This window comes from Ursus maritimus, unplaced genomic scaffold, assembly GCF_017311325.1.
Source record: "Ursus maritimus isolate PB19 unplaced genomic scaffold, ASM1731132v1 scaffold_3, whole genome shotgun sequence".
In the NCBI taxonomy this organism is placed as follows: domain Eukaryota; kingdom Metazoa; phylum Chordata; class Mammalia; order Carnivora; family Ursidae; genus Ursus; species Ursus maritimus.
This window is the reverse complement of record NW_024425563.1, coordinates 87,359,863-87,379,268: the sequence shown is the minus strand read 5'-3', so window position 1 is coordinate 87,379,268 and position 19,406 is coordinate 87,359,863. Positions and strand designations below refer to the sequence as shown.

Here is a 19,406-nt window from a genome sequence, read left to right as displayed (position 1 = left end):
CCTGCTGAGCAGGGAACGTGACTTGGGGCTCCATCCCAGGACCCACTTTATAGCTTAAGCGCTTTCTGGTAATCTTTCAAATCCTCATGCTCTTCACAGGGTGCCCAGGCTTTCCCCCTGCTGCACAGCCTAAAAAACTACCAGGGTCATTGTAGTATCTTAGTTTACATAATAATCCTGACCTAAATGTTATTATTTCCCTTTCGGAGATGAGGAAATGGAAGTCTAGCAAGTTTGAGTAATTTGTTCAAAATCACACAGCTAAATTTTGGTAAGGCTGGGATTCGATTTTAGTTCTGCCAATTCTAAAGCTGTGTATCTTCTACTTCTCTCTCTATTTTTTGTCACTAAACTTGATTTCTGTGCCCAGGAGGCCAGGATCACAAACACACCGTACTTTCATGTTTACCCACTCAGCTATTTCTGAGGCAATACTCTGAGCTGTCCCTATTCAGTTCCCTCCTACTCGAGCACTCCCCTTCCTTGTTATTCAGGGCATTGTCAGCCCAGATGGTCTAACTCCGGCGCTCACTCCTGTTAAATGTCTCCTGCATGCCTGTGTTCCAGCAGTAGCTCCTGACTTTGATCTGAAATAAAATTCTTATGTATTTGCTCATTTCATCTGTGTCACAATGACCAAAATTAGATTTGCATGAAGTCAGTGCTAAAATGAAAATAAACAACAAATGATGAAACAGATACTGGGAAAGTAAGAACTCAGGTCATTATTTTCCATTTTCGCTTATTTAGGTCTTTATGAGACAAGGAAGATGACTTTCATGTCTACAACACCGAACAACCTAAATCATATTAATACTACTACAATCACTATCATGTTCTAAAGGAGATTCTAAAGGAATACGAATGAAAAATAGCATTTAAGATTTAGCTTTCAGAATACAGATACATCTCAGAGAAACTGTGACCCCAGTGTATGTATATTTGAGGTATTATTTGTATAATTAGTAACTCTTATGGTGATGGGAAACATTGCTCTTTGCATATGTTGTATATTAGCTTTCTGAGTCAAGAACTCCACATTGCTCAAAATATCAATGATATTTTTCAAAGAGCTGAACAAACAGCCCTTAAATTTGTGTGGAACCAGAGAAGGCCCCGAATCGCCAAGGAAATGTTGAAAAGGAAAAACAAAGCTGGGGGCATTATGTTGCCTGATTTCAAGCTATACTACAAAGCTGTGATCACAAAGACAGCATGGTACTGGCACAAAAACAGACACATAGACCAATGGAACAGAACAGAGACCCCAGAAATGGACCCTCGGCTCTTTGGGCAACTAATCTTTGACAAAGCAGGAAAAAACATCCAGTGGAAAAAAGACAGTCTTTTCAATAAATGGTGTTGGGAAAATTGGACAGCTACATGCAAAAGAATGAAACTTGACCACTCTCTCACACCATACACAAAGATAAACTCCAAATGGATGACAGACCTCGATGTGAGACAGGAATCCATCAAAATCCTAGAGGAGAACATAGGCTGTAACCTCTTTGACATACTTCTTTCCTGACATATCTCCAAAGGCAAGAGAAACAAAAGAAAAAATGCACTTGTGGGACTTCATCAAGATAAAAAGCTTCTGCACAGCCAAGGAAACAGTCAAAAAAACTAAGAGGCAGCCCACGGAATGGGAGAAGATATCTGCAAATGACACTACAGATAAAAGACTGGTATCCAAGAGCTATAAAGAACTTCTTAAACTCCATACACGAGAAACAAATAATCAAATCAAAAAATGGGCAGAAGATATGAACAGACACTTCTCCAATGAAGACATACAAAGGCTAACAGACACATGAAAAAATGTTCAAAATCATCAGCCATCAGGGAAATTCAAATCAAAACTACCTTAAGATACCACCTTACTCCAGTTAGAATGGCAAAAATTGACAAGGCAAGAAACAACAAATGTTGGAGAGGATGTGGAGAAAAGGTAACCCTCCTACACTGTTGGTGGGAATGCAAGTTGGTACGGCCACTTTGGAAAACAGTGTGGAGATCCCTTAAAAAGTTAAAAATAGAGCTACCCTATGATCCAGCAATTGCACTACTGGGTATTTACCCCAAAGATACAGACATAGTGAAGAGAAGGGCCATATGCACCCTATGTTCATAGCAGCATTGTCCACAATAGCTAAATTGTGGAAGGAGTCGAGATGCCCTTCAACAGACAAATGGATTAAGAAGATGTGGTCCGGGGCGCCTGGGTTAAGCATCTGCCTTCGGCTCAGGGCGTGATCCCTGCATTATGGGGTCGAGCCCCACATCAGGCTCCTCCGCTATGAGCCTGCTTCTTCCTCTCCCACTCCCCCTGCTTGTGTTCCCTCTCTCGCTGGCTGTCTCTATCTCTGTCAAATAAATAAATAAATAAAATCTTAAAAAAAAAAAAAAAGATGTGGTCCATATATACAATGGAATATTACTCAGCCATCAGAAAGAACGATTACCCAACATTTGCAGCAACATGGACGGGACTGGAGGAAACTATGCTAAGGGAAATAAGTCAAGCAGAGAAAGACAATTATCATATGGTTTTACTCATTTATGGAACATAAGAAATAGCAGGGAGATCGGTAGGAGAAGGAAGGGAAGAATGAATGGGGGGATAAACAGAAGGGGGAATGAACCATGAGAGACTATGGACTCTGGGAAACAAACTGAGGGCTTCAGAGGGGGCAGGGTAGGGGATTGGGACAGACCGGTGATGGGTAGTAAGGAGGGCACATACTGCATGGAGCACTGGGTGTTATACACAAACAATGAATCATGGAACACTACATCAAAAATTAAGGATGTACTGCATGGTGACTCACATAACATAAAAATTAAAAATAAAAAAAATTCCACATTGTTGTAAAATAATTTTAAGTTCAGTGTACGGCAGTTATGCAAACAGATGTAAACTTCATTACCAGATGAACTTTAAAAAGATGTAACACCTACTAATTATGTATTATTAACACCAATGTCAACAAAAACAGTCTAATGGATATAGAAGCACAGTAACAAAAATATAATTATCAATATAGCTGTCTTATAAGAGTAAACTATAATCATCAGACTTATAAAAAACAACAACTAAGGTCATTGCTTTTGTTTTTTGTTCTTTATGACTCTTCCCTATATATACGGTGGCTAATTCTGATCATTTTTCCTTATTTAATCTCCCTATGAACAAATTTGCTAATACTGAATACTGTTTTCAAATATACCAGCATTATCATCATCTCATTAAATAGATTATTATTACTGAAAACTCATCAAAGCTTTCAAGGCTATTAATGGTTTCATCAACTTAAAAATCTAGTTTTGGAAGTGACTGGTTATAAATTTGTCCTTTTATTGGTAAACAGCAATGTTACTCTCGACATTTCAATAGGGTGCTTATCGTGCTTACATTTCACATGAGAGCTGGAATACAGACTTTACAACATATCTGAAACATCATCAAATATTGTGACAATGCTGTTATGATAACAGCCTATATGTGGCTTTAAAAAAATTATTGGCTGGTTGTAAATAGTACCTTTTCCGAACTGAATTTTAAATGTTCTAGAGGCTAACATGATAACAAATTGATCATCTTCACATGGCATCGCACAATCTTCTTTCAAAGTTCACAGGCCCTTCTTATTGTCTTTCCCTGAACGATTCTGCAGGGGGAAGAAAAAAACAACTTACGTAAGTAGTTACAGCAAAGTATGAAAAACAGATTTGTAGATATGGCAAGGAATTTTTAAAAAATTCTCTTTTCTGTGTATGGTTATTAATTATGAGAATAATCAAATGTGAAAACATGGATTGAGAAAGTCTCAAACTACAAAGTTTGTGGGTTTTATTTAAAAAAAAAGTCTAAAGGAGAAAAACAACACTCTTGATAAGTTCATTTATTTCTCTGCCTTAATCTATTTTGCTTTTGTTTCACGGGTTATACCAGGAAAACAAAATTTCTCAAATTCCCCTCTTACAAACCCAATTAAGATTTTTGGCAAGGAAAGAATGAAGGGACCCAAAAACCCCGGATGAGATGGCCTTTTTTTGTGTTTGTTCTTCAGATATTTGCCAATAGAACTGACTTCTCAGATTATACTCTTTGCTGATCACAAGATGACTATATCATTTAAAACTGGAGGAAAATGGGATAGAAATGAACCTTAAGAGATCATTTGCACTTAAGAAAGGAAAAGTCTACACTGAGGGGAAAAAAAAACCAACCTCATAAAATGGCGTTGAAGTGTTACTGCTTGCACACTAGAGATTCACCAAGCCCTTGCTCAGGCTGAGCAGTAATGCCTTCGGAGCAACTTTAACAATGTTAACATTAACCAACCAAGTTAGAAGACAGGATTAGAGGAGGTATTTTGAACGATAAGTTACCACTTTCACATGTTTGTATCTTGCCACTTTAGGTAAACATCACAGCTCTGCCTACTGAATGGGAGGATATTTGCAAATGATATATCTGACAAGGGGTTGGTTAGTACCCAAAATACATAAAGAACTTATGCAACTCAACACCAAAAAACTCAAATAATCAGATTAAAAATGGGCAGAGGACCAAAATAGACATTTTACCAAAGAAGACCTATAAATGGCCAACAGACACATGAAAAGATGCTTAACATCACATTGTTGAAAATGCAAATCAAAATCACAATGAGGTATCACCATACGCCTGTCAGAATGACTAGTATCAAAAACACAAGAAATATTAGTGTTGACAAGGAAGTGAAGAAAAAAGAAACCTCATGCACTGTTGGTAGGAATGTAAACTGATGCAGGCACTGTGAAAACAGTATGGAGGTTCCTCAAAAAATTAAAAATAGAATTACCATACGATCCAGTAATTCCACTACTGGGTATTAATCCAAAGAATAAAAAACACTAATTCAAAAAGATATATGCACTCCTCTGTTCATTGCAGCATTATTTACAATAGCCAAGCTATGTAAACAACCCACATGTCCATCCACAGAGAAGCAGATAAAGATGTCGTGTGTGTGTATGTACGTACATAATGGAATATTACTCAGCCACAAAAAAGAATGAAATCTTGCCATTTGCAACAACATGAATGGAGCTAGAGTAAAATGCTAAGCAAAAGAAGTCAGACAGGGAAAGACGAATACCGTACGATTTCAATTGTATGTGGAATTTGAGAAACAAAACAAATGCACAACGTAAAAAAAGAGACAAAAAAAATAGACTCTTAAATACAGAGAACAAACTGGTGGTTGCCAGAGGGGAGGTGGGTGGGGGGGATGGGTGAAACAGGTGATGGCACTTAAGAGTACACTTGTGGGGGCGCCTGGGTGGCTCAGTTGTTAAGCCTCTGCCTTCGGCTCAGGGCACGATCCCGGAGTCCTGGGATCGAGCCCCGCATCAGGCTCCTCCACTGGGAGCCTGCTTCTTCCTCTCCCACTCCCCCTGCTTGTGTTCCCTCTCTCGCTGGCTGTCTCTCTCTCCATCAAATAAATAAATAAAATCTTAAAAAAAAAAAAGAGTACACTTGTGATGAGCACTGAGAAATGTAGAGAATTACTAAATCATTGTATTGTATATGAGACTAATATAATATTGTATGTTAATTATACTTCAATTAAAAAAAGGAAATAATCTTGTAATTATCCATAATAAAAGTGGATATGAAGATTTAAAAAAAAATTAAGCTTTAATGGAGCTGTTATTCCGGATAAGTCCCTTAAGTGAAGGGTGATTTTCCAAAATGAAATTTGAAAAGTGGCAAGTCCTGATGGGTTTGTGCTGCCCATAATCCTCAGTTAGTTTTGCTTTTTCTTTTCTAGAAGAGAGCCAGGGCAAACAAGGAAAGGCAAAGACTCTAGCTTGAAGGGATTGTTCTCTAATATTTATTTAGTGCTTATAACAGGGAGGGGAGCAGATGGGGAAATCCAAACGGATTTTAAAAATGCAAAGTGGGATTCATTTATGGTAAGGAAACCAGCTTTTCCCTCTTTCACCTTTATTTCCTTAATATTTTAATGGTCATTTCATGGTTATTTTAAGTAAATCGACTATGAAAAACTGAGAAAGCTAAGTTTCCCAAGGAACTTTAAAGATTAAATTCAACTATTAAGGTTGGTTTGACAACAGAAGTAAAATTCATGAAAGGCAAGTTGATACAGCTTTTACTATAGATGGTCTACAGCAATTTTTTTGCTTCTCAAGTAGAGTTCAGAAGGTGAATATCAAAGTGTATGGGTTGCTTTTAAGAAAATGGTAGTCATTTAATGACACTTAAGTCTCAGAATCTTCTATAAGGTCTCACACTGGACAATGGAGGGTGAGCAGGGAAAAAATGTGTCCAATCAAAAAATAACTACTATCATCTTATGGGAATATAGAGCTTTTCTTGTTTAAAAATATTTAACATACCTTCTTGTACGTACAGGATCTGGTTTAATGCTCACAAGGTATTATAATCCTCACTGAACTAATGAAGAAGCCAAGGTGCATGGATATCAAATCATCCACCTGATGTTTACAGAACTGGCAAACTATGGAGCGGAGAGGTCTTTTTTTTCCCCAAACAGACATTTATTATGGGAAATTGGTTTAACAGGTGATGAAAGAGTAGACACATGGGGCAGTGTGGCAAGACACCTCAGTGATTAGCACAGAACCACCACCACTCTTTGGGCTGGAGTGACAAGGGAGGAGATAGTGTTATGGACCCCAGGAGCTAGGGCCACCATGTGGACCCCCAGTGGGTACCAGGACCATGGAAAGAGATGGGGCTGCTGCTGCGATGCCACCTGAAACAGAGAGAGTGGGAAAAATCCCTGGTTTTGTCCCTCTTGCCTTCAGTCTCCTACTGGTGCCTCCCAGTGCTGAACCTCCCCAGAAGAGAGCAAGGGGGCTTGGGAAATGCAGCTCTCCAAAATCAACTAGAGCAGAAGTAGGAAGACAATGGATCCAAGAACACAGTCCAATGACCAGAACAGGCTAAACAGCAGAGTTCTTAATGGTGGGAAAACTGGAGAAAAATGTCCTGATTTTGAATCCAGCTTTGAATCCTACCAGTTTCTAGTTCAGTGACTTTAGGTACATTATATAACACCTCTGGGTCTTGTTTTCCTCATTCACAAAATACGGTATTACAATATTTTAGTTTAGTGGGCTGTGATGAGAATAAACAGAGTAACATATATGAAGCCATTAACTAAGTGCTTGGTCCAGGGCACATCTTCAATAAATGTCACCCATTATATATTTCAAAAATAAAAGAAGAAAGTAGATCAAGGCCTTAAATGCACTAGTGAAGAAGGCCCAATTCTCAGCATGGCACTTGGCAACTCTGGGATGGGTTATTTTTCAAAGAAATAGGTATAACAACTACTTTCTGGGGAAGGAATTACTCCAAAAAACTTTTTAACATCTGTTATAAAGAATGCATAAGCTCCAAACAGAAAGGGTTTTTGGGAAGGGAAAGAAAATGGGTTGAGGGAATCTCACTGTCACATATACTCCTCAGGGATTAAGAGATCATTAACTGTTACCACAAGGGGGACATTCAGTGATGGTCATTGGCCATAAGAAAATGAGGGAATATTCCTGCTTCTTTTTTCTCCATTCAGGGATCTAAACATTGCTGACCTCCTGGCAAAGTCCACACTTGGATACTCATCCTTTTGAGTACACCCTGACCTCACAAATGGAAGGGAGAAAAGTTGTATTTCTAGGCCAAAGGCTTCTGACGTGTTCCTTCACTTTCCATGGTGGATCCTGAAGGATGCCCTGGAATAATTCTCTCATCAGGCCATGGTGAAGTCAGCAATTTCAGTACCTGTGTTTTAGAGATGGAGAAAGGATGGTCTTGCTGAACATCTAACCATCTACTCTAGAACATGTGAACTGAGCTCTTGGTATCCTAGGTTTGAAGCACACAGGGTATTGCTCTTCTCTGGATTGCCTGTTGTCAAAGTAGGTTAGTTAAATTAAACATGCAACTCAGCTAGGAATACCAGATTACAAATGTGTTTTGGATTGCTTCTTGACTCTAAATCATGGCTAAAGTGGTTGGATGAGAATAAGTCATTCTTCCAGCAACACTTATACAGAGGATTGTATGCCAATGATGACAATGATAAGTCTAATAGGTATTATTTCTTGAGAGTTTCCTATCAGCCAGGCACAACACTAAGTACCCTACACGTTCTATTTAATTCTACTGAAAACCCAGTGGGCCAGGTGTTAGTATTATTCTGATTTTACAGATGAAGAAAAGAGCTGCAGAGGGGTAACATAAACTCGGGATCATAAAGTTAGTTAGTAATAGAGTTTGAGTCTGTCTGACTCCAAGGCCTGTCAGTATAGTACCTGCTTGCCTTTTGCCAGTGCCAGACCCTGGAGATATAATGACCGTTAAGACACAAGGAAATGAGTCCTGGGGCCAGGGCTTCTCCTATAGTGAAATAACTGTAGAGTTGTATTTATAAAAACCCCTGATTAAAAACCACAAGAACTGCCAAATTCTCAGGATAAACCCAAACTAAAAGCAGAAGAGCACAGGCTCTCCATCTCAGAAGGAACTGGGAGGGCCAGGGCTGCCTCTGGAATGGTCTTTCCCCCAAATTCTCCCCACATGTGGTCAAAGTGTGCCTGGGAAATCAATTCAGATTAGGGGCTGCCAAATCAAGAGGGAAGCGAGTCAAATTTATCACGGATGAATGCAGGGCACAGACTCTTGCTGGGCTGGCGGGGAAGAGAAAGAAAAGCTAGAGCCCTTGACTCCGTGACTTTAATAACAAAAAGGTTTTTTCCATTTCTGTCTTTAAATTCATGCTGGAGGAAAATCATATATTTGAATGCCATAGGTTTTGACCCAAGATGTCTAAAACACTGGGACAGAAGTCGTGTGAGGTGGGACTTCAAATTTTGACCTTATTTTTTGGCATGACTAGAGCAAACGTTGCCAATGGCAAAAAGACATGTTTACAGAACCAGTCTGTTTTTCAGTGCTGTCACTTTTTTTTTTTTTTTAAAGATTTTATTTATTTATTTGACAGAGATAGAGACAGCCAGCAAGAGAGGGAACACAAGCAGGGGGAGTGGGAGAGGAAGAAGCAGGCTTATAGCGGAGGAGCCTGATGTGGGGCTCGATCCCATAACGCCGGGATCACGCCCTGAGCCGAAGGCAGACGCTTAACCGCTGTGCCACCCAGGCGCCCCTCAGTGCTGTCACTTTTGTGGTTCAATTCTTTTGCTTAAAATTTCACTAAAACTAGAACGCTATAAGTTATCAAGTCAGTGATTCTCTGTGCTGTCTGTCTTGTATTTTCATGCAATGTCCTCATCTTCACCCTCTAGGTAAAAATCTGGTTTCCTTAATCATTTTTAAGAAGCCAGGACTGAGTGCATCCTCTTGATTTGGGAAGGGCAAATAACGCAAATAGATGACCTAGTCATTATTATTTTAAAAACCTTAGGCCCACAAAGTAGAGGTCACCCACCTGAAGTTCTGTGTGTTCTTTTAGGAGTCGGTCGTATTCTTTTGAAAGTCGCTCTGATTGCATTCTCATTGTCATCACATCATTCTGTGCCTTAGAGAGGGCTAGAAAACATGGAATATAATTTCTAAATTTTTATTTTGAAATAATTTTAAATTTAGAGAAAAGTTGCAAGACTTAAATAGAAAACTCCTTTGTAGCTCTTGCTCAAATTCACCAACTGTTAAGATACGGTACATTTGTTACTGTATTTTCTCTCCACACACCCACAATTACGTTCTTGAACCATTTGAGAATAAGTTACAGACATCGTGCCCCTTTACTCTTTAATACTTGTGTATTTCCTAAGAACAAAGGTGTTCTCTAACATAACCATAGCATTATTAGCAAAGGTAGGCAATTTAACATCAATACAATACTTTTTATCTAATCTACCAATCATGTTCCAATCTTGGCTACTGTCCCAATTATGTCCTATCATTTTTTTTGAGTCTAGATCCAGCCCTAGATCAAAGATTAGCATTAAGTTGTCATGTTTCTTTGGTTTCTTTTAAACTGGAATAGTTCCTCAGCCTTTCCCCTGCATTCCTCTCCCCTTTCGTAACACTGACATTTTAAAGAATACAGGTCATTTTTTTTTTAATGGAATGTTTTTCATTTTGGTTTTGTCTGATGTTTCCTCATGACTAAATTCAGGTTATGCATCCCACTTACATACAAATATGACATAGTGATGCTGAATGCCTGTCGAGGTATCACATACAATCAGAGGTCCATCTGTGTCTCACTGGTTTTTCCATTTTATACTTATTTTCTTCCTTATAACTAAGAAGTGGTATGTGGGAAGACAAGACTATGTAAGTATCTTGCTCCTTGTCAAAACTTTCCCCTTATAGTTAGCATGCACAGATAATTCTTGCCTAAACCAATCTTTATTATGATGGTTGCACCAATGGTGATCTTCCAACTTCACCATTCCGTCCACATTTATCAGTCAGCATTCTTCTATAAATAAGGACCTTCCTATCTTAACCATGCATCCAACTATCTATTAATTCACATAGCATCAGTGTGAACTCATAGGTTCTTATTTTTTCAACAGTTTATAATTTATTATTACACTTAATTTCTCCCAGATACGGCTAGTGGGAACCCTGTCAAGCTGGCTCTTACATCTTCTATGTCCCAATCATTATTTTGAGTACTCTACTTTCTGGCATAAGATGTTCCAGGCTCATCCTAGCCCTTCGCTGATTCATCTTGGACTCAAGCAGTATAGTACAGAATTTATTAGAAGGGTATGCTTTTGAAAAAATTGAAGGAGAAAAAAATATTTTATCATTCTCACCAAGGGATGGTCCTTCAAACCAAAGATAATCACTTTCTTATACAAAGTTGAAAAGTATAGGAGCGTGTGACACTTAAAGGCTTTACCTCAATATGATACACAAAAATCGCTCTATGTTAGTCTCTGTCTACCACGGAGTTACTGTCTAAGACAGCAGATTAGACAGAAGTTTAAAAAATATATGTATAAATCATAAGCATTTAAGTCAGCACATTATGGAGAAGCTAGTGACCAAATGTATAGAAAGGAAGATCAGCACAAGATGAACTGGAAAAATTCTGGGAATCCTGAACTAACTCTACATATAATTCTGCATATGTAGTCTTTAAAAGTTCTGCATTTGTAAATCTTTTAGGGTAGAAGTTTTAGTAAAAGAAAGTGAGATTTATAAATTAAGAGTCACTTTTTAGGCATAATGGATTGAAATTATAGGCTCTATTTATAAACAATCTGGTTACCTTTCCTCTTGAAAAGCCACCATATGGGCATTTTTATATATAAGTATATAAGTCACTTTCAACTAAAGTGGCTTTTGTATCAGCACTTTCTAGACAATGTTGTCAAAGTAAAATTCCCTTATTGTAGAACATTTACTGGACGATGCAGGTGTAGAACATCTGTGCTATGTGACATGGCAGCCACCAGCCAAAAGCAGCTATTAAGCACTTGAAGTGTGGTTAGTGTAACTGAAGAACTGAATTTTACATTATACTTAATTTAATTTTTAAGCAATTTTTTAAATTTACTTATTTGTAGAGTGCAAAGGGGGCAGAGGGAAAGGGAGAGAGAGAGAATCTCAAGCAAAATTCCTGTTGAGTGCAGAGCCTATCGAGGAACTTGATCTCAGAACCCTGAGATCATGACCTGATTTGAAATTAAGAGTTGGATGCTTAACCGAATGAGTACCAAGGTGCCCCAATTATACTTAATTATAATTAAATTTTGATTTAAATAGCCATGTGTAGCTAGTGGGTAGCCCTACTGGATAGCTCTACGCTATGATCTCCTCCATTACTTTTATAAATCTGTAACTCTAAGGTAGGTATTAAAGGCTAACTTTAACAAATTTAATGTGCCACTTGGTATAGGTTAGATACGGAAGAGAGATTTTTGACAGTGGTTAGATTTCACTGGAAGCACAGCCACAACATGAAGATTTATGTCAGTCTTCGGTTTGTTTGATCTGTAAGGCACTTCCTAGATCCTACTTGAAAATATGAAACACAGTATTAACTTCAAAACCTTACCAAAAATGTTTAAAAGCCTGGATTTCTGGTATGTATAAAGCAAAGAAGATTCTACCACTTAATAATGTCTGACTATCCTACAATGGTGGTCCAAGATGGGTCCAAGAGGGTCCTGCCAGAAAGGAAGATCCTGAGCTTACCTCCTCTCATGGACAACAAATCTATAACCACATGTGGAATAAATCCCTCTGAAGGAAACCTAGAAACTAGACAAAAAGACCCTCTACAACAAGGGACAGCGCTGAGATGGGTAGAAGAAGCAGAGATATAGTCTCACTACAGAAAAAAGCCACATTCTAGAAGTGACATTCTATGATACACAGGGATCTCAAGGATAATGAACTTTTCCCTAAAGAGTAAGAGATTTGAACTCCACAATAGGTATGCAAACCCTCAGATCATGCACAGAAGAGACAAGCCTCCAAAATACCTGGCTTTGAAAACCAATAGGGAATATGTCCAGGGAAACTAGAAATGCAGGGGGGAAAAAATCCCTCTTAAAGAGCTTACATGCAGACTTGCTTGAACCAGAAATAAGCACAAAAATACCAGATCAAAATTGTATGGACTATAGGTGAAGGAGATCCACTTACTAATCTTGAAGTGTGTGCTGGAGGAACAGGAGGTAGCTGGTCCTCTCCTTGGGACTTAGACACTTGCGGCAGCCATTTCTGCTATCTTGTTCTGCCATGCTGATTGTGGCACTGGCAGACACCATTTTGGAATCCTCCCTGTAGACTGTTAATGCCAGGGGGTACCTACTGCTGGTGTCTTGGTCAGTTCTGCTCACTAGCACATCTGCAGTAGTCAAGGTCAGGTATGCAGCCAGCTGGGCTGGGAGCCAGACCCACCTACCAATGTGCCCATGGCAGTACTGCCCCCGTCACATCAGGAGGGTACACACAGCCCACACAGGGGACACCCCAGGAGCACCTGGTTCTGGTGACCAGAGGAGACTGTATCTCTGGGCCCCACAGGACATCTCCTACATAAGGCCACTCCTTCAAGACTGAAAAATGTATGTTGTGATGGACAAAGGGTGTTGTATGTAACTGCTGAATCACTGGATTCTAAACCTGAAATTAATATTGCACTGTATGTTAACTAACTAGAATTTAAGTAAAAACTTCAAAAAGAAAAAGGAAAAAAAAGACTGGGAAAGGTAGCTGAACTACCTAATACTTAAAAACGAGTACAGAGTTAAGCCAAATGAGACGACAGAGAAATGTGTTCCAAATAAAAGAGCAAGACAAAACCTCAGAAAAAGAACTAAATGAATGGCAATTAAGCAATCAACCTGATAAACAGTTCAAAGTAATGGTCATAAAGATGCTTATCAAACTCTGGAGAAGACTAGCTGAATACAAAATGAGAATTTCGACAAAGAGAAAATATAAGAAAGTACCAATCAGAGCTGAAGAATACTATAACAGAAATAAAAAAAATACACTAGAGGGGATAAACAGAAGATTTGATAATAAGAGGAACAGATTAGTGATCTGGGTAATGAAAACCACTCAAACTGGGGTGCCTGGGTGGCTTAGTCAGTTAAGCATCTGACTCTTAATTTCGGCTCAGTTCATGATCTCAGGGTTGTGAGACTGAGCCCTGCACTGGGCTCTGCACAGGGCGTGGAGCCTGCACGAGATTCTCTCTCTCCTCTCTCTCAACCCCTAGTTGCCCTCCGTTCTCTCTCTCGCAAAAAAAACAAAACAAAACAAGAAGCAAACAAACAAAAAACCCCAAATGGAACAGAAAAAGAAAGAAGAAAACAAATAATAAGAAAAAGAAAACAAAAAAGGAAAAATGAGGCCCGTTTAAGGGACTACTGGGACAACATCAAGTACTAACATTCACATGATAGAGGTCCCAGAAGAAGAGAAAGGGACATAAAACTTATTTAAATCATAGCTGAAACATTCCCTAAGCTGAGGGCCTTCCCAGGTCTAAAAAGCACAGCTCCCAAACAAGAGGAACTCAAAAGAGATCTACACCAAGACACATTATAATTAAAATGACAAAAACTAAAGGTAAAGAATCTTAAAAGTAGCAAGAGAAAAGCAATTAATTGCATATAAGCGGAGCCCCATAAGGCAATGAGCTGATTTTTCAGCAAAACTTTACAGACTAGCAGAAAGTGGCATGATATATTCACAGTGCTGAAATGAAAAAACGAACAAGAATACTCTAACTGGCAATGTTATCATTCAGAATTGGAGGGGAAATAAAAAGTTTCCTAGCCAAATAAAAGTTACAGGAGTCACCACTACTAAACCAGCTTTACAAAAAATATTAAAAGGATTTCTTTAAGAGGAAAAGAAAAGGCCATAACTAGAACTAAGAAAATATATGAAAGAAAAAAGTCTCACTGGTAAAGGTAAACATAGAGTGAAGGTAGTAGATCAACTACTTATAGAGCTAGTATGAAGGTTAAAAGACAACAGTAGTAAATATAACTACAATAATTAAATATACACAGAATAAAAGGATGTAAAACATGATGTCAAAAACATAAAATATTGGGGGTGGGGAGCGTAAAAATGTCGTGTTTTTAGAATTTGTTCAAGCTTACGTGATCATCAATTTAAGATAAACCGCTATGTACACAGGTTATATACGAATCTCACAGTAACTGCAAATCAAAAACCTGTATTAGATACACAAAAAATAAAGAGAAAGGAACCCAAACATAACACTAAAAAAAGTTATCACGTCACAGGAGAAAAGAGCAAGAAGAAAGGAACAAAGAACTACAAAACCATTAAACAATTTAAAAACTGGCGGTAAGTACATATGCATCAATAATTACTTTAAATGTAAATGAACTAAATACTCCAATCAAGACATAGGTGGCTGAACGGATTAAAAAACAAGACTCATCTATATGTTGCCTACAAGCGACTCACTTCACATCTAAACACACACACAGACTGAAAGTGACAGGATGGGAAAATGTATTCCATGCAAATGGAAATGAAAAGAAAGCTGGGGTAGCAATACTTTTATCAGACAAAATAGACTCTTTTTTATTTTATTATTATGCTTTTATTTATTTAGAGAAAGACAGCACAAAAGCCGGGGCAGGGGGGAGGGAGGGCCAGAGGGAGAGGGAGGGAATTTTACGTAGACTCTTCACTGAGTACAGAGCCTGACATGGGGCTCCATCTCACGACCCCGAGACCATGACCTGAGCTGAAATCAAGAGTAGGAAGCTTAGCCAACTGAGCCACCCAGGCACCACTAGACAAGATGGACTTTAAAACAAAGGCTGTAAAAAGTCAAAAAAGGGTATCAAATAAAGGAATCAATTGAATAAGAAGTTGTAACACTTTTAAATATTTATGCACCTAACATAGGAGCACCTAAGCAAATGTTAACAGATGCAAAGGGAGAAACTGACAATAATACACAATTAGTAGAAGACTTTAACCACCACTTACAGCAATGGATAGATCACCCAGACAGAAAATTAATAAGGAAATATTGGTCTTAAATGACACATTAGATCAGATCAACTTAGTAAATACAGAGCATTCCATCCAAAACCAGCAGAATACACATTCTTTTCAAGTATACATGGAACGTTCTCCAGGACAGATTACATGTTAGACCACAAAAGAAGGCTCAATAAAAATTTTTAAAAGATTTTATTTATTTGGGAGAGAGAGAGAGAAAGAGAGAGTGAGCAAACACGAGTTGGGGGGCAGGGAGAGCAAAGGGAGAGGGAGAAGCAGACTCCCTGCTGAGCAGGAAGCCTGACTCAGAAGGAAGTCTGACTCAGGGCTCGATCCCAGGACTCAGGGACCATGACCTGAGCTAAAAGCAGATGTTTAACCAACTGACTCATCCAGGTGCCCCAGAAGTCTCAATAAATTTAAGACAACTGAAATCATATCAAGAATCTTTTCTGACCACAACGGTATAAAAGTAGAAACACATTACAAGAAAAAAAACTGGAAAAGGCACAAATACATGAAGGCTAAATAACATGCTACTAAACAACCAACAGGTCAATGAAGAAATCAAAAAGGAAATAAAAAAAATACTTGCGAGAAATGAAAAGGGAAATATAACATTCCAAAATCTATAGGACACAGCAAAAGCAATTCTAAGAGGGAAGTTTATAGTGATACAGACCTCCCTCAAAAAAAAAACAAGAAAAAATTAAGGGAACTAAAAAAAAAAAAAAAAAAAAAAAAAAAAAAAAAAAAAAAAAAAAAAAAAGAACAAACTTAGTCCAAAGCTAGTAGAAGGAAAAAATAAAGATCAAGTGCAGTTAGTGAAAGAGAGACTAAATAAATGATAGAAAAGATCCATGAAACTAAGAGCTGGTTCTTTGAACAGATAAACAGAACTGATAAACCTTTATCCAGACTTATCAAGAAAAAATAAGACTCAAATAAAACCAGCAGTGAAAGAGGAGAAGGTATAAACAACACTACAGAAATACAGAGGATTATAAAAGACTACCATGAAAAATTATATGCCAACAAATTGGCCAACCTAAAAGAAATGGATAAATTCCTATAAACATATAATCTTCCATGACTGAATCAGAAAGAAATAGAAAATCTGAAAAAAACAGAAACAGCATATCTGAATAGACCAAGTATTGGTAATAAAATTATAGTAATAAAACTCCCAACAAACTAAAATACGGGACCAGACAGCTTCACAGGTGAATTCTATAAAATATTCAAAGAAGAGTTAATACCTATCCTTCTCAAACTATTGGAAAAAAAAAAAAGAGGATTAAAAACTTCCAAATTCATCCAATGAGGCTAGCACTACTCTAATAGCAAAACCAAAGACACCATAAAAAAAAAGAAAATTGGAGGCCAATATTCCTAATAAGTATATATGGAAAAATCCTCACCAAAATATTAGCATATCGAATTCAACGCTACTTTAAGTGATCATAAACCATGATCAAGTAGGATTTATTCTAGGGATGCAAGGATGGTTCAATACCTGAAATCAATCAATGTGATATACCACATTAACAAAATGAAGGATAAAAATCATATGATCATCTCAATAGATGGAGAAAAAGCAATTGACAAAATTCAACATCCATTTAGGATAAAACTCTCAACAAAGTGGATACAAAGAGAATGCATCTCAACATAATAAAGGTCATATATGACAAACCCAGAGCTAACATCACACTCAACAGTGAAAAGCTGAAAGCTTTCCTTCTAAGACCAGGAGCATGACAAGGATGCCTTTTCTCACTACCTTTATTCAACATGGTATTGGAAATCCTAGCCATAGCAATTAAGCAATAAAGAGAAAAAAAAAGGCATTTAAATTGGAAAGGAAAAAGTAAACTGTCACTATTTGCAGGTGCCATGATACTATATATAGTATCAAGCCTCTATGAAAAAACTATACATAGAACTACCATATGATCCAATAATCCACTTCTAGGTATTTACCCAAAGAAAATGAAAACACTATTTTGAAAAGACATATGCACCCCTAGGTTCATTGCAGAATTATTTATAATAGTCCAAATTTGGAAGCAACCTAATGTCCATCAATAGATGATTGGATAAAAAAAAAAGTGGTGTGTAATATATTTACAATGGAACATTACACAGCCATAAGAATGAAATGTTGCCATTTGCAACATAGGTGGATGCAGAGGGTATTATGCTAAGTAAAATAAGTTAGAGAAAGGAAAATACCATATAATTTCACTCATAGGTGGAATCTAAAAAACAAATGAACAAACAAAACAAAACAAAAACAGATAAAACAGATGGTTGCCAGAGGTGAGGGGTGGGTGGGAGAGATGGATGAAATAGTTGAAGGGGATTAAGAGGCACAATCTTCTGGTTATAAAATAAAGAAGATGTGGGGATATAATGTACAGATAGGAAATACAGTCAATAATACTGTAACAACTTTTTATGGCAGTAGATGGCAACTAGACTTACTGTTGTGACTATTGTGACTATTTTATAATGTATGTAAGTATCAATTCACTATGTTGAATATCTGAAACTCATACAATATTGTATGTCAATTATTCTTAAAAATAAAGAATATTGGCCAGGAGCTTATATTGAATAGGAGTTGGTCTTAACGTTAAAAATGATTTATACTTAAATTTCTGACATGAGTAAATTACTGAGGAAATTCAATAAATCTTAGCTATTAACTCATTAGTTCCTTATTTAAAAATATAAACTGTCAGGAGATAGAATGAGTCAGGAGGTCCTACACATGTATAAAAGAAGCTGGAAAACCACTTTGCGGCCTACCCGGAAGTTTCTCCCAATCACTCCTGGTATGAAGTATGGCAAAACAAATGCAGGCAAATCCTGTTTTTCTGGCACTTAATCAAGCTAAGGTTTGAGCTGTTTCCTATTTTGTTTTGTATCGCAGTAGATATTAGTAAACCTAATGATTATTATCTTATTTAATTCACCCCAATTAAGAGAGGCTGTTATTGTCTAGGAGCCTTTTGGACTGTTTCTCAGTCCTTTCTCTATCTCCTGCTTTATAAAAATTATAATATTCTGTTTTGGATGCCTTCCACCTTCTTCTGGAATTGCCTTCGTGACTAAGGGATTATATAAACTTGTTATCTGACATTTGCATATGCTTATTTCATCTTGAACCATTTTATTTTGGAAGCAGCATTTATAGGAAAGACATTATTAAACAAGGAGGGTTGAGTGATACATCTAAGTCACTATTTCAATTTTCTCACCTGCAAAAATGAGTTGCTATCACTTGCTGGTGGCTTAATGGAAATACTGAGATATTTCATGAGAATACTGGCCAGATTCAATTAGAAGCCTGGTTATGTCCTAGTCACTAGGAACTTTCTGAGTCAAACACATCATTTATTAATAAAGAGAATAACCCCAATTGATATTACAGTGAGATGTAGTAAGCCAAAATGTTTGTGTCAAATATTTGTGTAAAATGACATGTAAGCAGGCTAACAATATTTGTAGTTTTACAAATGCCAAACTTACATTTGTGGAGTTGTTTGCACAGTGGGAGAAGCTGGTGAGACTAATGCACTGTGTAGATATATCACTGTGATTTCTACTTGAGATAACAGGAACCACCAGCAAAGCTCTGCCAGGGAATGGAAGAGAACATTCTAAAGGCATTAGCAAGACAGCTAAAGCTGGCTGTTGTACAATAGGTATAAGGATTGCAACAGAGGAAACCATTTTTAATTGGAAAAATTTCCATACATCTAGTGTTGGTTTCTTTCAGTTTATTTGGTTCTATTTTTGGGACCTTGAGGGTGAGATATATTGGAGTATTTAATACTTAATCCTCACACGTACTATTCCT

At 37.5% G+C, this 19,406-nt stretch overlaps 1 protein-coding gene across 3 annotated transcripts in view; it reads right to left on the bottom strand.

Moving 5' to 3' along the window:
• Positions 1-3,341: 3,341 nt before the first annotated feature.
• The window catches only part of BCAP29 (B cell receptor associated protein 29), a 48,257-nt gene continuing 32,192 nt past the window's right edge, over positions 3,342-19,406 (bottom strand). For all 3 annotated transcript variants that reach the window (XM_040644389.1, XM_040644392.1, XM_040644390.1), the window contains 2 exons: positions 9,492-9,592; positions 3,342-3,674 (listed from right to left, as the gene is read on the bottom strand). In XM_040644389.1, the coding sequence (XP_040500323.1) occupies positions 3,639-3,674; positions 9,492-9,592 (137 nt within the window). In that variant the 3' untranslated portion in view covers positions 3,342-3,638. The remainder of the gene's footprint in view (positions 3,675-9,491; positions 9,593-19,406) is intronic.